Source organism: Amia ocellicauda, chromosome 2 (genome assembly GCF_036373705.1).
Source record: "Amia ocellicauda isolate fAmiCal2 chromosome 2, fAmiCal2.hap1, whole genome shotgun sequence".
NCBI classification, from domain to species: domain Eukaryota; kingdom Metazoa; phylum Chordata; class Actinopteri; order Amiiformes; family Amiidae; genus Amia; species Amia ocellicauda.
The window spans coordinates 9,052,323-9,078,161 of record NC_089851.1 but is presented as its reverse complement, the minus strand read 5'-3'; the positions used below and the strand labels follow the sequence as shown (position 1 = coordinate 9,078,161).

General features: G+C 38.4%; 1 protein-coding gene across 2 annotated transcripts; it reads right to left on the bottom strand.

The window, feature by feature from the left end:
* Window positions 1–242: 242 nt before the first annotated feature.
* Window positions 243–25,839, bottom strand: LOC136763591 (integrin beta-1). 2 transcript variants are annotated; one of them, XM_066717704.1, is made up of 17 exons: window positions 25,458–25,839; window positions 12,440–12,506; window positions 11,921–12,006; window positions 10,745–10,961; window positions 10,084–10,254; window positions 9,082–9,320; window positions 8,758–8,913; window positions 8,374–8,469; window positions 7,751–7,840; window positions 7,158–7,298; window positions 6,555–6,757; window positions 6,022–6,260; window positions 5,271–5,493; window positions 3,936–4,165; window positions 3,467–3,633; window positions 2,461–2,544; window positions 243–1,270 (listed from the first exon to the last, which is right to left on the bottom strand). In XM_066717704.1, exons 2-16 carry the CDS (start codon window positions 12,504–12,506, stop codon window positions 2,467–2,469), a joined length of 2,403 nt encoding a protein of 800 aa, XP_066573801.1. In that variant the 5' UTR covers window positions 25,458–25,839; the 3' UTR covers window positions 243–1,270; window positions 2,461–2,466. The 2 variants fall into 2 exon arrangements, with proteins under 2 accessions (XP_066573801.1, XP_066573808.1); XM_066717711.1 differs by lacking the exon at window positions 2,461–2,544 and having other exon boundaries at window positions 25,458–25,838.

Sequence of the window (25,839 nt, the reverse complement as noted above, 5' to 3'; positions counted from 1 at the left end):
AAAGCTGCTTTGGCAAGATAAGCCATATCATTATGTAACATTTTCAGAGAGGTGAACATTTCTTAGTACTTTGTTTCATCGTGCAATTTTAAGTAAGTTTTCTCCCCCCTCACGGTGTGCAGATGCCATACAAAAGTGTAGAGTATAAAATAATCCCAGGTACAGGGCTCAATCACCCAGACTATTTACTGGACTGTTATTTAAAAAACATTCAAAAGCAAGCACATAAAAGCAAAATGTACTCCAGGTAATTTTTGGTACTTTATTTAATAAATAATTTCAGAAACAGTATTGCAAAAGTGAACATAACGCTGAAATAAAAAGGCACTTTAAAACAAGAGTGTGATGTGTCATACAGGAGGCGCTTTAAGGCTGTTCTCTTTCCTTTAAATGAAGTTTTTCAAAAAGTTCATTCCCTTAACACTGATCTTTGTACAGAATCCTTTTGTATTGATCTTTCAAATGGAATAAACCTCAATAAAAAAAAAAAGTATAAAGATAATTATAAAAAGAAGCAAGCTAAGGCTGAGGAATTTATGGTAAAACACTTAAAATAAGGCTTATTTCCGTAAATAAGGCAGTTATTTTTGGCATTGCTGGAAACGGGTTTCGAAACGGGCCTGAATTTATTAAGCAATCAGCCCCCACTTCCAGAAAAATACTTTCACTTATTTCACTTGAGACTTCATTCACCAATCCAATTACCTATCCCTTGATGGAGGAAAAAAAATTAAACCTCCATGTATTTACTTATTGAGTTCCAAATCTATCCATCACATGCACAAAAACCAACTAACTCACAAAACCAAGTTTGTTATAAATTCAGGCCCTGCCACCCATACAATGGATACAAAAAAATTGTACACAGATCTCTTCTGTCATAATGGGTTGTTTCTATGAAATGCATAATCTGACCCTTGCCGATCTTGCATGTCGTGTGGCGAAATGTTTAAAAAATAAAACATTACAATAAAAACATAAAAATGAACAAAACAAAAAAAAGCAATAAACCAAGTTTATACATACTGTACATTTTCCAAAAAATGCATACAAAATAAAAACTATTGTTAGTAATAATTACTGAAATAGTGGCCTAACTTAATGCTAAAATACCGTGACTACAAAAACAAAACAAAAAATAAAATAAAAACACCCCCCAAAACTACTTTGCATACAGTGTTGTGTAGAGAGAAGAGGGGCCCCATCATTTGCCCTCATATTTAGGATTGACCACAGTTGTCACAGCACTCTTATAGATGGGATTTTCACCCTGAAAAACAAAACAAAAAGCAGAGTGAATAAACAAAAAAAAAATATTCATATAGAAATTTTGATTAGAGATGCACAGAAAAAATGAACAAAGCATAGTTACGAAGTCAATCTTTCCAAACTACAAATATGGGCCTTACATGCAAAATTTTAAGTTGCAATTATATAAAACCTTTCAAGTATATACAATCAATTCTCAAACTGTCTATACATTTGGTAAGAACGCTATTGGATGGTACACAGCACTAATACCTACAATGTCAGACAGTCTAGTAAAAAGTCTATTTACATAATTGAAAATAAATGAATGCCGACAAGCTGATGGCTCCTTGTGTACAAGATGCTTGACACCTTTCTTATACAAAGGAGAGGAATTATTAGCCTTCTACTCTGGTTTCGACTGAACAAAACAAACCCAAAAACCAATGGATTGTGTTTGAAGCATTTTGCAATAGTACCATTTTACACTTTAGCATGCAGTTCAAACATTAATAAAAATCATGCAGCAGCACTACAAAACAGTCTACAATATAAAAATCCCTCCACGCATTATAATTGGGAGTTATAACATCTACCATCCGCAAACGGGACACCTGAGGGTGGGGGGGTTGGTACTACAAAAAACAACCCCTCCTAACAAGAGTTATGTTGAAACTCACAACAGATAAACTACAAAGCAACATTTTTCACCCCCATCAAAATCTCCTTTCCCTTAAAGCTTGTGGAACTGAACTATTAGCTCCTAAACAATTCTACAAGTGCAACTCACTGTCAATGCTCCCAGTTATAAATAAATTGTCCACTCCATGGCACTGACACACTGTACATTCTTTACTTTGGGGAACACCTACAATTTATTTGTATTTATTATTTACATTCAATTACAAAAATAGGATGGAAAGTACACAGACAGGACATCCTATTCACAGTAACACCACCTCTCTCATCTCATTCCATTTCTATAAATAATATAAATCAGACCTAGGGCATACTACATTTAATGCTGATGGAAAAACTGTCTACTTGGCACATCCCACCCCCTAAACTTCGCCTCATGATGGGGGGGGGGGAAGGTACGGGACAGAAGTAAGTCAAAGGGTGATTCTGATACAGGGATGAGTGGTTAGCACAAAAACCCACACTGGAAAAGTTCATGCAATCAAAAGAAGTGGAAAGGAAAGAAATACAAACGGAGACTTAGAGAGCCGCAGCTTTACGTCCATAGTTTGGATTCTGGAACATATTAATAGGACTCTTGTATATTGGATTCTCTTGCTAAGGGCAGAAAATGTGATAGAGGTGTAAGAAGGTGCAGGAACAAGGCAAGGACAAGATGAAAAAGAATGAGAAGAAGCATTCATACAATGGAGTGGTAATGAATAATTAAAATATGTACAGTTTTTTTAATATTCTTGCATTTGCAAAGACTAATATCCCATATAATATACCTTACAGCTTCCCAATTATAGCTAGTTCGTAAAAAAAAAAAAAAAAATCCTTATAATCATCCTGTTGGTGTCAGCAACAGGATTTCAACATCAGTTTGGGGTCAATGTCTCCCATACCAAGATCAGACCACACTACTAACCATGGGACTGGAAAGAAAATGTCAAAATGTGCAACTTCAAACAGGCAGCACGAATCTCTGAGGCACTGGTGATCATGGAGAATGGAGGCGTTCTAGGTTTGAGGTTGTAGGTGTGGATTTAAAATGTGTACATCAATATTCACCGCTAGATGTGAAAATCTAGAGGTGGACGTCAATTCAAAAATGGAGGGCTGGGGTGGAGCAGGGTAGGATTTAACCACAGCACAAAGACCAGGATACAGCTAATATGACTGATCAAGGACTACAGTGTACAAATAATCCTACTGAGAACTGTCCATTTAAGTACATGGAGGATTTGGTCTGTCACAAAAACTACTTGGAGGAAAGAAGTTGAGTTACCCTTTCTGCATTATACACTTACACTAATAAAAATGAAACATTAAGTATAAGCTAGCTAAGGATGGCTTGAGCCTGAAATGATTGGTAAAAATACCAGAAAACAAAAGTAGACCAAAAGCTGTGCCCTAGATTGTGAACCTGTTGAGCACAGACACAAATGTGCATTAACAATGTAACTAATATTTGTAAACCAAGAACAATTATCCATGAAATACAAACAATCTAGATAAGAGGGAGAGAGCAGCTCACCGTGTCCCACTTGGCATTCATCTTCTCCTTCTCGAACTTGGCAAACTCTCTCCGGTCGTGGATGATCATCAGCAATTTCCAGATGAGCAGCAGGGCCAGGCCTATGAGCACAATGCCTGCCACCACTCCGGCAACAATTGGGATGATATCCGGCCCTGCAGGGCACTCTATTCACACAGGAAGAGAAAAGGCACTATATTAGAAAGAATCCAGAAGACAAGACTATTCTCAACTCCATGTTCTGCACTCTACCTTCCGACAACACAGATTACTGTAAAGCAAACATCCACTGCATCCAGACTTACAGAAAAGGCAACAGGATTAATAACCTTGATTTTCTGTGTAGATTTGGTCAGTTTAAAAAAGAATAGAAACGTGAATTTAAAAACATTGCAGTCATTTAGGCGCTTTTCACACTATTTCCTGTGATGATTTCTGTGCCACCGGATAAAAGATAGGAATCACTCACCTTGAGTCTCCACCACGTGGACTTCTTTTTCGGTGTTGTTGATGGCGTAGGTGTAATAGAACCAGCAGTCATTGGCGTCTCTCTCCTTGCAGTGCATGAGGGGAAAGGCCTGGTTTGGCTGGGGCAACTTATCACGGTCCTTCACCTTGATGAGGTTGAAATAGGAGCAGTCTCTCTCGCAGGTGTCCTTCTTCTCTCCAGTTTGAAATGCCCTGCACTGCACACACTCCCTGTGGAGATCAAACCCATTCCATGACAGACCTGATTTCTGTTTTTTGCATTCACTCATTCTTTTCCATAGATAACAAGTGGGGCAAACATGTACACTTTTCTGTATGCTAACATCTATATAATTAAAAAAACCTACAGTGCCTTTCTACTTAACGTCATGCATTTGATGCATCACCCTAAAATGACATGCTTGGACCATGAAAACTATTAGAAATGTAATGTACTGTGAATGACTGATTTCTCAAAAGAGTTCTCAAAAGACTGACTGCCCCACCCTCTCTCTCTCTCTCTCAGTAAGAGGGTGTTGGCAAGAAGGAAATCCTACACTAAATGACTCCTGTTGGCATTTTAAGAGTTTACACAATGTCCTTTAAAAAAGCTAAGCTTCTTAAAGAACATGGTCAATGTTTTTTTTTTATTCACGTTTGGGGGTGGGCGAAACATAACTTCTTAATCTTTTTAAAACATGCCTTACACAGTAAGTAATAAAATACTCAAATTTTTCCAAGTGCTTGAACAGGCAGCAAAATATATATTTCTCTCTTCATATAGATCCTTTTTCCGATTCCCTTCACAGTCCCTTCGAAACCAGATCCCTCTGTGAAGCACATTCTGATAAAACGGCTTAAGCTAGAACTGTCAAATGAGCTGTTTTAGTGCAATCAGTGTGTATAAAGAAACCTCACTGTTTTCTTGGAGCGAGAAATGTGTGCAGTGGTCACAGTTGTATGTATTTAACTGCACTGATGCTGTGAACACACAAGAGTTGATTAAATTCAGATCAATTAAGAAAGATCTGAGTGGGTTAAGAAAAACAAACTACTCTTGACTTTAAAATTCAGAGTCTTAGGATAAAACAGATGTTTCAGTGCACTTAAAAAAAATTAAAATAAAAAATAAAAACCTCTAAGGAGTGTCCTTGTGGGCAAAAGTCATGCAGCCGCCAAGTTGTCTAGCCCGAGATATTTAAGACACAGCTATACTATTTTCGCTAGTAATCCAATACCACTCTCCGCCAGTGACAAACCCCATTACCCTATTTAAAAGGCATTTTACCATGTATATAGAATAACGCAATCCTCCAGCAAAATGCAGTCAACTCACTTGTGTTCGGTACACACTCCGGGGCACGTTGGGCAGATCTCACAGGTTGGCCCTTGAAATTTGGGATCTGTGCATTTGCAGGTGCCACACTCGCAGGTCCCTCTACCGTTGCAGATCTGTTTGTTGGATGCCAGACATGTCGTAGTGTCCAGGGAACAGTCACAGGCACTTCCAGTGTAGTTCGCTTCACACTGGCACACCCTGCAGACACACTCACCATGTCCTGCAAAATCAAACCAAGAAACAAACCGCTGTGAGATTTCCTTCTCTATTAACATGACTATTGTAGTTCTCCAGTTAATTTACAGTAGCTGGGAATATCGGACTTCAGCTTGAGTTTACATTAACACAATATGCATTATAGATAGACCTACAGATATTGGTATATTCTTATACTAAGCAAGGATTTCATCCATGACATTCTCAACGGCAATCTATAGCATTTCAAATGATTACAAGGCTTTTTCAAATGGTATCAAATATTAGCAAACAAACACATATGCAGCATGTTGATGGGTTTAAAAAATAGCTGGACAGTTAGTAATTATGTATAGGTTTTTAAAATATCTTCCTACCAGGTCACTATCACAGTCTCCGCCTAATGAAGTCGGAAGTTGTCATATTGTCATAACAGTAGGCTTATTAAAGCTACAAGAGTATCACAACCAATCTAGTTTAATTCACTGCTTAATACCAATTAAGTTGGCACAATGATCTGAATAGAGGGGTGGGGGGCAGGACAAAACAATACCTCCGCAAATCATGTTGTTGGACCTGTCGCAGTTGAAGTTGTCACACTCGCAGTATTTGCCGCTGTACACCTCACTGGGATTCTCCCTCTTCTTGCACACACACTCCCCACAGATACAGTCTCCATTGGTGCTGCAGATATCGGTGCCGTTGTCCTTTCGGCAGTTAGCGTCCAGATCGTCACTGTTCACCTCTTCGGTGCTGCATTCACAGTGTCTGCCGATACGGCCTTCATTGCACCTGAGACATTGAGTTAAACATTGAGTAAATAGTTTAAATGTCAAGTGTGACTGACAGAGGAAATGTTGACATCTAGCAATTCCTAATGAAGCAGAAAGAACATAATGTTTAATAATTTTACTAACCATATTTTAAATGTAACTTGTCAGATTTTGTAGAAATTGTACTTTCATTTTAGTGTACCGTCACCCTCATTATGTAAGGACATTCAACTAAGTTGTATTTATTCTTATTTAAAATAAATGCATAAACCAACATTAATCTCATGTTCAAGTTGAAGGGCTCTGTATTTACCTGCACGCCCCACACTCAAAGGTGCCGTTGCCATTGTTACAATAAGGGCTGTTCGCCTGTCCTGCGTCGTGACATTCACATTCACAGATGAAATTAAGAAGAATTTCCACCTCTTCAGTGAAGCCCAGAGGTTTGATCTTGATGGACTCACTCAGACCATTTTTAGGACATTTGTGTGCAGTAATACTTATGTCAAAGAAGACCTGGAATAAACAATGCACAGCTCTTAACATGGAAGGAGAGTAAAGATCACTCCAAATTTGAAGTTTTAAGGAACTGTGCATACAATATAAATGAAAGTAAACCAGTATAACATTATTTTATAACCCATCCATCAGAAAAAATTGATGAGACACATGGGTTTACATTGTGATGTGCAAGTCTTGCAAGTTACAATTTAAGTTAAAAATAGATATGACAGGCCAACAAGAGCTGAATGGGTTAAGAACCGAGCTTGAACTCAAGAGGACGGGAAAGGCTGAACTGGGTGATGCAACTAGAAAGAAGAACTTATGTCTCAGGAAATGAGTCACACTGCAGCCGACATTAAGAAGGTAAAAGCGCGTCAAGAAACAATCAAAGGTTACTTTGTTTTCTGCCTACCTGGTCACCAATGGAAATGTTAGAACACTTTCGACCATTTTCTCCTTCATTGACAACCCCATTCTTGCAATGTGACTGATACTTAATGGTCACTCCTTCTGGCAATTTACTGTTCTCCAGGATGACCTCCGAAGACAGAGACTAAAGAAGAAAAACAGAACATGTTCAGTTAGCGATGAATAACAATAAATGGTCAGCCTCATTGTGCATGGTTTTCTACATTTAGCTCAATACCTTTGACTGGCCTTAATCAAATGTATGGAATGCATATCGATTGAGGAACACTCACATTCCAGCAGAGTTCTCTTTCTCCCCTCCTTCCTTGAACAAACAACCCTAATTTGCAATTCGTTTAAATGGACTACATTTAATTGTAAGGAATCTAGGTCTCTTCAAAACATTGCATGAAGGTCTTTGTTATTTTCTCATGTTTTCTGCACTTATGTTCTAAATAAGGAAAAAGTTTTGAGAAGCATTAGCTTTCACTCTACGTAAAGGCAAACAAACCAACAAAAAACGTGGTAAACATTTTGCACTTCTCCTATAATATGCTTAGTTCTGCATCTTGGTTAGTATTGAACACAGACGTGTACCTTATAAGCATCAATAATCAGATTTATCACGTTGCTGGAGTTGGCAGAAAGGGTTCCTACAGCAGATTTTGGAATGAGGTTCTTCAGTTCCTGGAAAATCAAAAACTAAATATTTAATGAGGCGAATTCATTGTAACAAGTCAAGAAAACAGTTCCACTTCTTAGTAAATCTGAAAAGGCTTGTTTGGTTCAAGTCTTAAATATAGCTGGGCATATCAAACATAGAATTACAGTCTAATTTCAGTGTTAAAAATGTTTAACCCCTCTCAAAACTATTTCCAAGTCTTTGGAAAGGGTTTGCAATAAAACAAAGCAAATCACCATGTAGCTTGCATATACGGATATTAATTTTGTTTCAGAAATCAATTTGCCACCACAACCGTTTCACCAAAGCACTTATAGGTACAAATATTTTAATCTGGAGCAGACGAGGCTGTTGAGGACAAATTCCACAGGCCATGAAAGACCAGACACTGGATCCTCTCCAAAATAAAGAATGCTTGCACTGAAACCGATTTAAAAATAAAACATATAGTTGTGGTTATGCAGATATTTAAAAAGGTATTTTCAGCAGAAGATGATGCATTTAAAATGAAGAAACAAGTCAATACAAAACAGATGACCTTGTAAACAGACTGGAATTCTTCAGTGACGGCGAAGATCGTTTGAATGTTGTTGTCACTCAGTTTCTGCACTAGATGTGCAATTGAGGGATAGTCCTGAAAAATGTAATAGAAATACATTCTAAATTTATCCATCCTAATTATAAACAATGTGCAAAACACTAAAATAAACAATAACTCGGAAGGCTAAATATTTTAGAACCTTAAAAAGCAGAAGTTGAAAAATTTCATTTCATTGTCCAATAATATAAACTTCAGTATTAATGAGAACCTTGGAAACAAAGTAATCTTACATACTTAGCATGCAGAGAAATATACAACATACCCTGCAAGATCTGAATTAGAACAAATTATACACCAAATTATAGTCTCACAAATACATACATAGTAATGGCTCATTGTGTACATCCCATCTTTCAAGTGGCATTTCCCATCATTTGGCAAAACTATTCCACCCAGTTTTCCATCTCCAGCGAAGTGGAAGCCAGCGTCAGTGGAAAACACCAACAGGCGGGTGACATTCCTCCAGCCAATGTGCTCCTGAGAAGGAAACAAATACAGTTTTCATATCACCAGTGTCCAAAGAACCTTGCAATTCCTCTAGGATAGCCTGAAAAACACCTGGATGAATGAAATGTAGTGTGCAAATTCACTCACTCATTGAAGAGTTTTGTGCTCATTAACAGAGAAGCACACAGACGTACTTACTCCACAGACAGCAACTTGCATAATGGCATCAAACCCTCCTTCAGGAGAATCCAAGTTTCCAGAAATCTGCTGCTGCCCTACAAGAGTGTTGAACTGGTTTCCATCACTGGTCAATCGGAGCACATTTTTATAGCTGAAAGGGCTAGTGCAATTCTGGTCACCAGTGCAAGGGTTCAACAGCTTGGCTGGAGTTGTGCTAATATAGGGCATCACAGTCTTCTCCACAAAGGAGCCAAAACCTACAATAGAAAACAAAGGGTACATTACACTATACTGTACAATGCCTAACAACTGAATTGTCTTTTCTATAATCTGTTCATCTGTTTCTGTATGACTATCACAAAACTGGAAAAATAACTAAATAAATATCCTAAAGTGCATTCAAAGCTCTGTCATAAAATACCAAATGTTGATGGCCAGATGGATTCAAAAGTGTGCTTTGACAGAAATGCAAATAGGAAGTGTTCACCCTCTGTGAAGTTTTTCACATTTTGTTGTTACAACTGGAACTGTTGATGTATTTAAATAGGATTTTCTTTACCTTGATTTACACAACCTAATGAATACACTGCCCAACTGTAGGACCTTACGGGTACAGGTGTATTTAATCTGAAACAATGTAAATAATTCGTATTGTACACAGATGGACTCCATTTCATTTATTGTGTAAATTGAAGGCAATTGGTTGCACCTGATCTTATTATGGAGTGTCAAAGCAAAGGGGGTGAAGACTTATCTAATGACTGAAGACTTTTTAGGTTATTCGTTTTTCCCCACATTGCAAGTTTGGAGTAGGTTGTGTAGATCCAAAAAAAAAACACAAACAAATTTAAATGCATCAAGATTTCAGGTTGTAACAAAATGTTAAATAGTACTTGGGGGGTGAATATTTCCTGTAGCCTGAACTGCATTTCTTGAAAACAAATGACAGAACCAAACTTCCTTTAATTGTGCATATTGAATTTCAATGTCATTACCACAACACGCAGAATGAGTTCTTACCAATTCTAAAATCGCTGGTGATTTTTGACATTTCATGCATCAGCATTGTTCCCAGATTTTTGACGTTTTCCAAGTCATCCTTCATGGAGTAGGAAAGGTCCATAAGGTAATACAGATCAATAGGATAGTCTTCAGCTCTTTTGAAAGTTAGATTAAATGACTGTGCTTCACCTGGAGAAGAAAAAAGAAAAACTCTAAAAAAAAAAATGTACATTTGACATTTTAAATAAACAATAAAATGCTCAGTCATGTTATTAGTGACCTAGCTAGTGTTACTATTTTCTTCACTAATCCATCTACATTAACCAAAAACACTCCGGCTCCAACACTGCTTTCAGACATTGGTGTCCATCCACGCACAGAAGTTTGAGTATCTTGGTGTAAACACACAATAAATTAACAGGATTATCAGGATTGATCGATGAGGCTTTGTGCAATTTACTGAGCCTAGACGCATACCCCTTCAAACACGGAAGCCATCACCTTGTAAACATTCGGGAATGCAGAGGAAGTGCACAAGTGAAATCTGCAGATTTTATAACCTGGATTGTTTTGGGAAGAATCTTATACCAAGACAAAATACATCTGGAGCCGCTCCACGAGCAACATATTCAGCTAATATTTCAGGAATCCGATAATCTTTCATTATAGGATTAATTACCAGATCGTAAGTTCAAAGACATCTTCTGAGGCTGAATCTGAGTGATATCCTCTGGTTTCATTTTTTCTGAAGTGTCCTTCCTGTTGGTCACTGGCTTGTTGACGAGCACCGTCTGGCTGCCCCGGGGGTTCTCGATTAAGTCGTGCGGACAGCGCTTCTTCAGGGACTCCAGTTCATCACATCTGGCAGAGGTCGGCTCGCCTTGTTTTAAGAAGTCCTGAAAATGGCGGTCAATTAAAAAAAAATATATATATCACTCAAGTGTTTTCAAATCAAGGGTAGCAGCACCTGGTATATGATTGTTATTTTAAACCTAAATATTTAAATTGAAAGTCTTGATTACTAACAACATCTGTATGTTTATTCTATATTGTCCTATTTTTTCCCCCCCCACTTAAAAAAAGATTTTCTTTTTCTTTTTGAGCTTAGAATAGTGAAGTGTGGTTTCATATTTTCCTACTTAAGTATCTGCAACCAAAGGATACTTTGTTTCCCAATTAAATATTTTCTAAACTTGCATAAGGTGTCTTGACACCTAAAATGTTTCCATATTAGGAATAAGAAAATATTTCAAGAAGTATGCACTGCAGAGATCAAGTAGCTGTTATGAAAGGCAGAACTCCAATTTCATTACATCAATAGAAAAAAAGGTTTTGCATTTCATTCTCTAATGCCTATGAACATTTTACATTTGAAAATATTTGCAATTCAGTTCCAAGTAGCTGATAAATATACACAGGACACAAATATAGTACAAAAGCCTGAGCTATGAAATAAACATTACACATGAAGAAAGTTACATCATTCAATAATGCAATGGAGATAATTTGTTTCACAATATATAGGAGACATTTACAGATGGCTATCCAATTAAGTAATATTCACGCTGTGCTGTCAGCATTTTTGTGACTTGCTGATAAGAAGTAAACCAAGTTCTCACATAAACCCCCCCCCAAAAGATCACTGTCAGAACCATTTACCAGTGGAAGTGTAGAGCTGTGTTAACTGTTCAAAAGATAAACCACTTTCTCATGAGTTTGATAAAGGTTTATATGAAAGCTGGTAACGTTAATTAAATAATTACCTGAGCTGAAGGGCTCTGGTACAATGTAAATTAAATATACAAAGTAACCATCTCATTTCCTAACACTTGCAATTAAGACATGAGGAACTTACAGGTTTGGTGCACCATCCACATTTTTCTCCAACTTGAATACACTCCCCACAAGACTTTGCGTTTGCTTTTATACATTCATTTCCCTCTGAAACAAAGAAAACTTGTAAACCGTAATGTAATGTCTAAAAACATTTAGTTTGGCATTTAGGTTCTGACAAACCCATTTGAGTTTTCCAACACCAAACAACAGGAAGACGAATGTATAATTTGTCATTAGACTACTTGTTATTCTACTGCCATGTCAGACGATGGAGCTTTAAACCCCCTGGACATTTAGATGGAGCAACTCTAGGTTAGTTTCTTCTTTCAAACATTACAGCACACACAGATTAGGCTAGGACAGCTAGGAACTGGTCAGAGGCCTTAATTTGCATTATGCTCAGTACACCCCCCCCAATGAACACTAGTGTAATCTTTGAGGACATGCAAACACAGTAAGTCTATCTTTTTCAAATACACAATTTACAGGTTTTAAATACAAACTATATTAAATATATTTAATAAAAAAAACAAATTACCTTGCTGGGCAATGCTGTAACACAAGCATCCTAATAATGTTGATATAAAAAGTAGCTTTAGGTCCATCTGAAATGAGAACAAAAAAATACAACATTAAGTGCATTTTAATTGCAAAATTAAATGCCAAAGATCAGTAATTATCTTTTATTATATATATATATATATATATATATATATATAATATACACACACACACACACACACATACATACATACATACATACACATACACTCGCCTAAAGGATTATTAGGAACACCTGTTCAATTTCTCATTAATGCAATTATCTAATCAACCAATCACATGGCAGTTGCTTCAATGCATTTAGGGGTGTGGTCCTGGTCAAGACAATCTCCTGAACTCCAAACTGAATGTCTGAATGGGAAAGAAAGGTGATTTAAGCAATTTTGAGCGTGGCATGGTTGTTGGTGCCAGACGGGCCGGTCTGAGTATTTCACAATCTGCTCAGTTACTGGGATTTTCACGCACAACCATTTCTAGGGTTTACAAAGAATGGTGTGAAAAGGGAAAAACATCCAGTATGCGGCAGTCCTGTGGGCGAAAATGCCTTGTTGATGCTAGAGGTCAGAGGAGAATGGGCCGACTGATTCAAGCTGATAGAAGAGCAACTTTGACTGAAATAACCAGTCGTTACAACCGAGGTATGCAGCAAAGCATTTGTGAAGCCACAACACGTACAACCTTGAGGTGGATGGACTACAACAGCAGAAGACCCCACCGGGTACCACTCATCTCCACTACAAATAGGAAAAAGAGGCTACAATTTGCACAAGCTCACCAAAATTGGACAGTTGAAGACTGGAAAAATGTTGCCTGGTCTGATGAGTCTCGATTTCTGTTGAGACATTCAGATGGTAGAGTCAGAATTTGGCGTAAACAGAATGAGAACATGGATCCATCATGCCTTCTTACCACTGTGCAGGCTGGTGGTGGTGGTGTAATGGTGTGGGGGATGTTTTCTTGGCACACTTTAGGCCCCTTAGTGCCAATTGGGCATCGTTTAAATGCCACGGCCTACCTGAGCATTGTTTCTGACCATGTCCATGCCTTTATGACCACCATGTACCCATCCTCTGATGGCTACTTCCAGCAGGATAATGCACCATGTCACAAAGGTCGAATCATTTCAAATTGGTTTCTTGAACATGACAATGAGTTCACTGTCCTCCACAGTCACCAGATCTCAACCCAATAGAGCATCTTTGGGATGTGGTGGAACGGGAGCTTCGTGCCCTGGATGTGCATCCCACAAATCTCCATCAACTGCAAGATGCTATCCTATCAATATGGGCCAACATTTCTAAAGAATGCTTTCAGCACCTTGTTGAATCAATGCCACGTAGAATTAAGGCAGTTCTGAAGGCGAAAGGGGGTCAAACACAGTATTAGTATGGTGTTCCTAATAATCCTTTAGGTGAGTGTATATATATATAGATTCAACAAGGTGCTGAAAGCTTCTTTAGAAATGTTGGCCCATATTGATAGGATAGCATCTTGCAGTTGATGGAGATTTGTGGGATGCACATCCAGGGCACGAAGCTCCCGTTCCACCACATCCCAAAGATGCTCTATTGGGTTGAGATCTGGTGACTGTGGGGGCCAGTTTAGTACAGTGAACTCATTGTCATGTTCAAGAAACCAATTTGAAATGATTCGACCTTTGTGACATGGTGCATTATCCTGCTGGAAGTAGCCATCAGAGGATGGGTACATGGTGGTCATAAAGGGATGGACATGGTCAGAAACAATGCTCAGGTAGGCCGTGGCATTTAAACGATGCCCAATTGGCACTAAGGGGCCTAAAGTGTGCCAAGAAAACATCCCCCACACCATTACACCACCACCACCAGCCTGCACAGTGGTAACAAGGCATGATGGATCCATGTTCTCATTCTGTTTACGCCAAAATCTGACTACCATCTGAATGTCTCAACAGAAATCAAGACTCATCAGACCAGGCAACATTTTTCCAGTCTTCAACTGTCCAATTTTGGTGAGCTTGTGCAAATTGTAACCTCTTTTTCCCATCTGTAGTGGAGTTGAGTGGTACCCGGTGGGGTCTTCTGCTGTTGTAGCCCATCCGCCTCAAGGTTGTACGTGTTGTGGCTTCACAAATGCTTTGCTGCATACCTCGGTTGTAACGACTGGTTATTTCAGTCAAAGTTGCTCTTCTATCAGCTTGAATCAGTCGGCCCATTCTCCTCTGACCTCTAGCATCAACAAGGCATTTTCGCCCACAGGACTGCCGCATACTGGATGTTTTTCCCTTCTCACACCATTCTTTGTAAATCCTAGAAATGGTTGTGCGTGAAAATCCCAGTAACTGAGCAGATTGTGAAATACTCAGACCGGCCCGTCTGGCACCAACAACCATGCCACGCTCAAAATTGCTTAAATCACCTTTCTTTCCCATTCAGACATTCAGTTTGGAGTTCAGGAGATTGTCTTGACCAGGACCACACCCCTAAATGCATTGAAGCAACTGCCATGTGATTGGTTGGTTAGATAATTGCATTAATGAGAAATTGAACAGGTGTTCCTAATAATCCTTTAGGTGAGTGTATATATATATATATATATATATATATATATATATATATATATATATATATATTTTTTTTTTTTTTTTCCCCCAGGTTACTTAACTCTACCACCAAGAGGAATTCAAGATGTTCCCTTTCTTCACATTTGTGAGAGTCTACAGTGCAATAACCCCCAATAACCTACAAATGGACTGGGAAGCAAACAAATAAGAGGCTTAAAACATTTAGATTACATTTCTGTAATGTAATACGGGAAACACCCTGGCAGTTATATACTAAAATGTTATATTACACTGATATGCTTCTAATCTAATACAACAACCTAGACTGTTGCACCTATTTGTTAAACACATTTTAAAGCTGCATTTCTAAAGAATTATAAAATAGGGTAGCTTCACTTTTAAAGCTGTACAGTTAAATAATTCAATCAGAATAGTTACAAATAAAAAAAACAAGAAATAAGATTTTAAAAGGGGTTCTAAGCGGGGAAATCATATATCCATTTAACATGTTTGTATCAATCGCTGCTCAAGTTAAATACAGTAGATCACTTGACAGCTAGGTTTCATCTGGAGGTAAAAGGGGAAACCCGAATACCCGAACATAGTGCAGATGAAAGGTAGCGTTACTCGAGTGTCACAAGGCCAAGAGGGTCCATTCAGTAAATGGCAGCCCTGCCAGTTGCATTCTGTGTTTAGCTCACTGTAGTTTATTACCAGTGTTGTATTTACAGCCCCGTCCCTCTGGGCCAGTGCTAAATCCAGAGCTTTACACTCTAGTCTGATCCTGCCCAGCTGATCGATCGCCGTGTACAGCACTGTGTTGACCGTCACAGCCATTTATCAACTAGCTGACAGTTCACCATTTACTTTCTAATGCTGAAAATCCTGTTCTGGGAACCCATTCAATTAGAGCAACAGCAGCTCCCATTTTTGCCATATTACCAGCAACGCAAACAGCAACTAAGGACGGGCATTTTAAATGTTTTCCGAGGGAGCAGGGGGGTGGGGGTGTTGGCAGTACTGTGTGATTTAAAATGTCACAACCCTTAATGTCACAAGGATAGCTTATTTTTATATTTAGACTAAGGTTTTTCATTTTATCTCACACATTTCAACTACAAGCAATCTAATACTAGCGTCCTTTTGAATATTCATGATTGAAAACTGAATTCCTGCAATAAATGTAATCAAAACATCGTTCCATCTTGCTGACACTTGCCCAAATTTACTTCTATCGACACTCCTATCCTCCCCCGCCGACCTGTTAAATCCCACATCGAAATACTTGTAAATAAATTCTAATCTTAAAACAAAAATTGCTTGAGTTTTACATTCTAAAAACTAGCAAAATCCTGAAGCGACTCAACTTCCTATACATTTCACACCCTTGAAATAATCTAGGTATTATGAAATTTGTATTCATAAAGTTTACAAACTTCCTGTTCTAATACTTTCCTGCAGACTGACTTTGTGAATAATCATTGTTTATTCCTTGCCCGTATCAGATAAGCAACCAGATTCTGACCATTTACACAGATGTTTACAGTATGATGCACCACAGGAAGTCCCATTTTATAGGTCCATAGTCCAGTGAGCAGGACAGGAGTCATCTTATCCTTTGCGCACCAACCCGACTATGACTAATGCCAGACAGCCTTCTCCAGACTGCCGAGCCTAGCACATTGTGTAAATACGCTACAGTCAAATGACTGTCAAATGACAATGCAGGACAAAAATGGATGTAGCATTCTTCCGGGGTTGAATCTTTAAAGATCTGGATAAGGGCCCCACAGTGTTACAGAAACCAGAGCACAGTGCAGCACATCTGTTGCCATATTTGGTGAGGCGATCCCTGACTCCCTGTCAGCTCCTCCACATTCCCCAAGCCCCCGCCCCCCCATCTCACAATTACCCATTTCCTTTAACTACTATGAACAATGCAGTCCATGGCGTTTCTATATTGATTATGCTTTTCAACTGAAGGAGTATGCTTACAGTGCATCTTGAGTACAGTAGAAATAATTTGACCTTAAAGCTGCCAAGAGCCAAGAAAATGAACTACAGCTGTGCTCTGACCTCTCACCATCCCCCCCTACCATGGCTGGGAACACAGAATCTCACCCACAGAACTGCTTTCCCTACAGTAAAACTACCCACACAAGGATGACATAATGCCCCCTTAACAAAGAGAAGCGTGAAGCACGGCCATGACGTGATGTGAACAAGCTGCCGGGACACGGGAGAATATTAAACAGTCTCTCAGAGCAGACAAAGGACAATCAGGACATTCTCGCTGCCCCAGCACTCTGAGAATCCGTGCGTCTCCCTGCTGTTTTGGTCTGCAGACGAACATGCACTGGCTCTGGAAGAATCAGGAAATGCTGCGGATCACTGCAAAGTGTGCTGTTCTTAAGAATCCTATTAAGACCACTGGAGATGGAATTAATAATTTATGATCTTAGTCTGCATTTCTTTCTATTTTCAATACAGTTGGACAATCCAAAAATAGACCTGATTTATCACTGAGCACAAATCAAATACCTTTAGGACAAACAACTGCTAGATGAGTTATGATTGGTTACTACTGCTATCACCATAACACACTTATGGCTTTGTCCTCTGCAGTTAAAATGTATAAAACCAGAAAAAACAAGTTATATTCAGTAGTTTAACCCCAAATTTTAATTTACCACAGTATAAGTGCTACGCATATGAATTTGTACTCATCCATGATCACCAACTGACACACACAAAACAACTGTACCTGTGTTTAAGTATATATACACACCTGTATATTTATATTAAAAAACAAAACAAAACAAAAAAAAACCTTTGGAGCAAATCCAAACGCACTATTGCCATGACTGCATTAGTGTAAATATTAAAACTAGTTTAATGGTTCCAGTGAAAACTTTCTTGCACAATTTCCTAAAGGTCGATTGTGAATGATACTTAAGTTAAATGTGATCATTTGGACTATGGAAAATTATATACATGTGCAAAATAAAAATTAAACATTCAAAAAGGTTCTTATCATATAAAAGCTTGTAAAATGTAATTGGGTTGTTACTGTTGCAATTCAAGTTCTTTCCAATATAAATACAACTGAACATGCCACACTTCTCAAACAAGCACACACCTGCCTCTCACACCCTTTGTAAGACATTAGCTCTGTCTTGAGTTTTACATGATTTGTTTAATAATCTAGAACTATGAATATCAAATACATTTTTCACTCTGACTTCCCAAATATTTAACTTTGTTAAACATTCTACAGTAAAATCAATACATAACACTTGTCATTTTAATTTATTTTAGTCTAATTTAAGTATTAGCTATTAAACAAAGTCGTTAATATTCTATAGATGAAATAAGATCGATCTTTCAAGAAAAACCTGTATTGGACTGAAATTCCCTCACCAGCTGCAACCGCATGAAAAAAAAGTGCCCACTCCAGCAAATTAATATGGAAGATTATGCTCAGATGCCTAATTATAATTTGTACGCATACAAAACAAACTGTGGAAATGAGCATGGGTAAAGTTCAATCTGCTTGTTCTAGCCTCACCCCGTTCCTGAATTCAGCTCTCTCATTAGATCAAGTGCCCAATCCATTGTTTTCATGGGTACCGAAGGATCAGAAATCGGAGGCCTCTGTGTATTAAGTGTGAACAGAGCAGTGAAGCAGGCCCCTCCTGTCCCATGTCTTCCTCTGTTGTTAATCAGGAAGCTCATCTTAATCAGACAGGAAACCGTAGATACTGCTTGGCGGCTGGCCATCCTCTTGTGTAAAGCTGGAGCATAAATAAGGAGAAAGAGGAGGGGAGAAAAGGTTCTCTACTGAAAACCAAATGAAAGCCAGATACTGTGGGATTTGGGAGAGCAAACTGCACATCTATGTAAACAAACCAAAATGCACAGCACAATTACAGTTCCAGTTCGGTACGGTACGGTACGGTTCACCTCGTTCTAATCCTCTTTTTTTTCCCCCCATTTATGTGTTGATTTAGAAAGAGAATCAAATGCAAGCGTGTTAATCTAAAAATACTGTGGACTTGTTCGCTGGAACAATCGGATGTTAAAGAGGTTACTAAGAAGTGTCTTGGGAAAACAGTATTTACAGTATATAACGTGATTAATCAGGAGCTCTTGGCTATAACAGAAGAGCAGTCTAAACATGGCACATGGCTATGTATAGTCAAGACTGACTTACCAGTGAACTATGGATTTCTTTTACTCTTGTGAATTATCATGCGCCATCCCCTGAACTTTATAAATTAATATCTAGTTGCAGAAAGCAGATGACTAATTCTTCATGACCACTTTTCTCTATTTAATTTAGTCATAATGAATACAAGTTAACACAGATCAATCTCGTTCTGTTCTACACTTGTTAAGTGTGCTCCCCGTCCTATATACACAGCTGGTTTCACAGACCTTGATTAGCACTTGCCTTGAACTGTAACTAAAATAACTGGTCAAACACTGATACTAGTCTGGGTCTGTGGAACCAGCTCATAGTGTAATGCAGGGGTTGGCAACGTTTTTGGCGCAGTGTGACAAAACAAAAAAAATGCATCCTTCACTTTTTAAGATGCTAGCGTCCCAAGTAGCCTTCATTTTAATGAAATCTCCAAGAACAAAAAGTGACCTCACACACAAATACGAGTAACATTTTTGAAAAGGGCTGATGTGCCAAGCAAAATTTTGTCGTGTGCCAGTGCCAGGGGTTCCAGCCCCCTGGGTAATTTGCCTCATAGAAGAGCACAACAAAAATAAACACTATTGCACAGCATACATCTAGGCTAGTGTTGAAGTTTGTTAAAGAAAGAAATTGGTTTAGTCATGATGGAAAGTACAGAAACAATGCAAATGCATATGTGAAAGACTTAATAGTAACAATGAAGAAACTTCTTGAAAGTGTCCGTCTTCACTGTGGTTTCCCAAGGAAACTGTCAAACTATAAGCAAACTGTTTAAAGGAGTGCAAAAGAAAAAGAAAAGATTCTGTTCCTGCCGTTAACTTTTTTTGTGTTTTACATCTGTAAGGTTGGAGTCTCACTGGAATTATATTCTTCAAATTAAGCAGAAAACATGGTGCAGAAAGATGTCCTAGAAGTATGTGGTATAGGTAATAGTGGCATCAGTGGTGACAGTGGTATCAGTTCTCTGAACAAAACAACAAGATAAGGCTGTTACTGGAATGGAACAAAAAAAACAGCACTTAATAGAAACTAGATGAAAAAGTATGTATGTAATATGTGCTAAAGCTATCGAGCAAGCAGTAGGCAAAGTCATTTCAAAGAATTCAACTGGTCAGAAGAGAAGATTTTTTCTTTGCTCATTTATGTTTTACTTTTTGGAGGGGAAGGGCTGCTATGAATGATGGGGACACACTACATTTGAAATAGCAGCAAGTTTATATTCCCTTTTACACAAATATTGTAAAATACAGGAATTAAGTGATTTCACAGTATTAATTTATAGTAACAAACGGGACAGTAATGAAGTTATTTAGTCAGTACTCATGTTTATACAAAGCTCAACCATTATAAAAAATTTTAGATGCCATATTTACTGCGGTTACACAACTTTCAGTTGTCATCTTTAAAAAAATAATAATAATAAAGAATCCACTGTGCAGACCTTGGAGTCTGCCATTTTGTCCAGCACTGTATTGTAAAATCACATTACAAGTACATTGATTCATAACTCAATCGCAGAGCACAATTTAAATTTAGAACTATAAATATAACCGCATTGCTCCAAGATGTGCTTTTAAAACTAGTTTTCTAAATGCAGCTGCTCTGAAAATATAGGCCTAATCAAATAATGGTAACTGACCCTTACTATGTTTGGTTGTAAAAAAAAGTTCCATACAAAGGTTATCTTTTGCTTGAACAAACTGTACAAAGCACTTTTGATGTACTCCATCTGGTCAAACATATTGAACCAGAAAATACTGAAAAAAGCATGCATTTTATTATTTCAACAGCAAGTTTTTTCTTTCAGTAAGTAAATGGGCGGTGGTTAGGGAGACAAAAGTTTTGTCAAACTCACATTGCATATTATGGCCTTTCGATTATTTGTTTAAATGGAATAGGGAACATCTTACTCTGCAAAGAACACTGTTCCCAGTCAACACGCGTGTAGAAGTGGTCTTCCTTTACAGTCCTTCAGGACTAGCTTTGTCCTGTTATGACATACCATCTGCTTCCTGCCGTTTCAGCAACCACATTTTAATTTGTGCGTCATCCAAAAAATGCAAGAAAATGTAATGCATTACAGCAGGCGTTGCCTTTAGTCCAAGTTAAAGGCTTACCGTATGGGGCTGCTGGAAACAACAAGATAGTTTACGCTGCTGAAACTATTGCATACCAACATAACTGGGATAAAGTGACTGAAACTACCAATTGGGTCAACTGGGTGCCAAATTATTTAACAATAAAGATGGACATTATGTAGGATTGTAACATTTTTGGAGAGTAAAAGATAGTGATTGTATATGATGAAGGCCAGAACAAAACAAACAAAAAAACATAAGAAAAAGACAAAACCTTACCAGCCTGGAGCAAGATTATTAATTTTAAAGGATACCAAGTACTCAACTTTCAAACTAAATCCCCCAAACTAAAGCATTGGTTTATGATATGAAACGAATCATAGCCTGTACCACACAATGCTTTGAAAAGTACATGGTAACTCCCCCTTTAAGATTATGGCATACCATCCGTCACATTTGTAAATATATTGTATTTGAGGTTTTCCCCACATGCAGCTCTTCAGTAGCATGCCACCTGATACTTAATATAGAAATAAATCTCTAAAGGCAACAAATAGATTCCCAATTTCCATTCAAATCAATTACATATTTTACTATCAAATGGTCATTTGAAATGAGTCTCAGTATTATAATTGTGACAGCCTGCACAAACAGCTCACACATTGGCCTGACAATTACTTATAGGCTACCAAGTCCTATTTAATATGGAAAAACAGAACTCCACTGGATGAATTTAGTTATTTGTATGAATACTTTCCCATAGAGCAAACAAAAGATCATTCATTCTACTACCTTGGTTCAATGCAGTTTTAATAAAGGACACAAAAAAGACAAGTCCTCAATTACTCATCCTTGTAGATTAGGTTACCATCTACATGAAGAAAAACTATTAGACAAGGACTGTTCTGAACGTTTAATTTTAACACTCACATGGTTTCAAATTGAATAGCTCAATACATTGCTGGGGCTGTCCAAGGGCACACAAGTCATGTAAATGCTCCAAATCAGGCTACAATTAAACTTAATCTTTCATCCCATCTTTGCAGACTGATGTAATTAACAGGAATGTGCACTGCAAACTGTGATGAAGATACAAACAGATGCTAACTTGAGATATCGACCCATCTATAGATTAATAAATAAATTAGCAAAGGTACAAGAGTGAATTTCTGCATCAGAATCGAGGCTGGAAAATAACATTTTCCACTGTCAGCACAACTTCATACAAATCTTCCCTGTCCTTGTCCCTATGTGTGTGTACAAACATACACCTAGGTGTGTGTCTGTTTGGAGGAGATGGGAGATGACCAATTCTGTCAAACTGCTCATAAATCAGATGACTTGCCAGCCCCCCTAACAGCTGCTCTGAGATTTGAGGTAACATCTATTCAGCTTGAATGACTCACAGCTCTTTCTTCTACACTAACAGAAGACAGGGTCTTATCCACTCCTTTAATTAAGTGCCATAGGTACTACTTTGAATAATAAGTTAGCTGGGCACATTGGATTTGCTTACATGAAAGATTGAACAGACTTGAAAGATTAAGCTTTAGGCCTCTAAGTCCAATATATACATGGAAAAACATTTGCCTTGACACAATCAGTGGATTTGGATCTGGGGTCTATCCCTTACCGTTGCTTTATGATCTTAACACATTCAAAAATACCCCCAAAAATGCAAATATCATGCTCAGTAGACATACCTCGTGACTTGAAAAGGTTACTAATGAAGATCGACGGATCGGGTAAAGAGACAACTCTAGGAAACAGTAACCGCACCACATGAAACTCAGAAAAGCTCTTTCCAGATTAAAATAAATGTCAACTTTAGAAAAAAGTTGAGAATGCTGAAAAATACCACTAGAAAAACTCTGAAGTCAAATTTTGTTTCAAGAGAGAAAACTGCCACCCTTTTATAAAGCAACTTCTGGGAAATGCCTTGGAGGGGTATTTTTCACTGTCTAGTCTTGTATCTGTTTTGTCTCGTCTAATCATAAAAAGACCTTTACACGATGAAAAGTTGAGAATACAACTGCAGAAGAATTTTGTGAATTACTTTGGGGGGGGGGGGCGAGGACAATGGTGGTATACTGGTGTCACAGGACTGTACCCCTATGTATCAGATGCCAAAGTAATTCAGTTTTATTTTCTGTTAATGAGGTCAACTCCATGCAACTATAACAACTCGCATGTCACTCATTTCCTAAACACCAAGTCCCAGCGCTAAACTGGGCCCGTCTACTTCCGTTTCCCTGTCAAAAAAAAGTTAAAGCTTTAAGCCTCATAACCAAAGTAAAACTCATAATGAAGATACTGAAATCCACTAGGTAAAGGAAGCACATGGGGGCAATCTTTATTCAGCAGTGCTTGGTAACACTCAGTAAACATTGGCCATTCACACATTCCTGATAATTACAGCCAGATGTGTATTATGTCAACTTACAGAGAAACACCCTCTGGCTATGCTGTTCTTTCTGGAAACGATTTTGCAAAGGCGACGCACCTTGTTTGGCATCATGCATGTTAATTCCTCAGGTGATGGCTCTGACCACAAAGATACTCTGCCTTAAACAATGCTTGCCCTGCGGTAATGGCATGATACACTGGTGAACCACACAGGAATTGTGCACTAATGCCATTTCACTTCTTTTTTTTTTGTGTGCATAGCATGGGAGTGTAAGCTTAGGAAATATAAACTAGCCAGTATGTTTATTGTATTGGATGTTACCTGACTGACCTTTAGACTCATTAATTAAATCTGAAACAAAGGACAAACAGTAAGGAGAAAAGGCTTGTGCGGCTGTGGTGAAAATCTGGGCTTTACTGGGACGACTACGGTATATTTTATAGACAATGACTTTGGGGAGATATCAGTAGTATATTAACACAGAAAAACACACAAAGTAAACATCTTGTGAGCCTCGATAAACAGGAAGTTTTCCATTTTTTCTAAGCCACAATACAATGTAGCTGTGCCTAGATTTCCAGAAAGCAGCTGCTATTTTTTAAAAGGGAAACCAATCCTGTCCCAGTAACTGTTCTGATCATCACCTCAGTAAAGGAATAAAACCCACTTAGGAGACGTTTACAATGATTTGTATTTTTGGGAGGGACACAGTACTAGTATTATAACGGGCACACTCCCTGCGCCTTTTCAACCCGTTTGCCTTATTTGTCTGTGTTCAAGTGCTTGCTTCTCCACAGCACTTCAAACGCCATCCCGATGCCCATGTTATGCCCATGTTATGCCCATGTATTACAAGGTGGAGGTCTGTGCAGCGTCGCCCACAGTGGGCCCAGGGACCTGAACCAGCCCAGTGCACTGGCAGTCCCGGGCAGCAGACACTCCCTAAAACGCTCCGGCACATTATACAGGCCGATGCGTGTGTGCGCTTAAACAACACATACAGGAGGAAGGGAAGGTCAACACACTGAAAAGGAAAAAAACTTTTTTTCGAGACAAAAGAAATGAAAAAACAGCCACTAGGATTGCGGGATCCAAAATAGTACAAAGTCGTGAAAGTGCAATTATCTAAACACAAAGGTCTCTCTCTCTCTCTCTCTCTCTCTCTACAGACTGATCACTTCAAGCCCTGTGTAAAAACAAGAAAGAGAGAGAGAGAAAGAAAGAAAAAGAGAGAGAGAGAGAGAGAGAGAGAGAGAGCCACCGCGACGTGTTACTCTTGTTTCGCCATTTGTATCCTTGAGCTGCACTTCTAAATAAGGAGGCAACATTGTTTCCCGTCTTCGGCCGGGAGTCGCTGGGGAATCTGGGCCTGGTCCAAAAATATCCAATATGAGCGATCAAAGCAATGGCATCCCCTTCTCAGATCAATACAGCTATCGATATATATTATATATATATACACACACACACAGCTACATTCAAACCCACACTGTATATGGAGATTTTCACTCGTTCAAATTAAATAGCCTACAGTATATACTTTCACCCGCCCATCCACACCCAAAAATATCCCAAACGCATTCCGGGACCTACGGCAAGACGTGTGGACATGGACACGGTTCATCACAGCCATATCCATATTAAAACATCGACATCAGACTTAAAAACACGTCTGGTGATTATATGAATAAGCTAATCACTGGCCCAATTGCCACATGACGAACAAATCATATATATATATTTTTTTTAAATATATTTCCTTACCTTAAAATGTGTTCATAGAAGCCAAGCCGCTGTTTTTGTGTTTAAAGCACCATATGTGGGATCGTAAATCTCAGGCGGTTCTTGTGAGGAAAAAAAAAAGATCCAACTCGACTGCTGGTTAAAACATCAGCAGCTGCAAGTACTTTTTTTAAAGCCAAACAAATGTCTCTTCTGGTCTCTTAAACCATCTCCCCGTTTAACGTCGAAGGAAGCACGTATGTATGTTCAAAAGACGAATATAGTTAAGAGACAACGATTTCTTCAACGTAAACGTCGGCTCCTATACAAAAATGACCTTTACAGAGGCAATAATCCTGCTCCACAAGTCCAGCCAGAGGCAAAAAAGAGCGCAGTTCGCAGCGGCGCTACAGCCATACTTCAG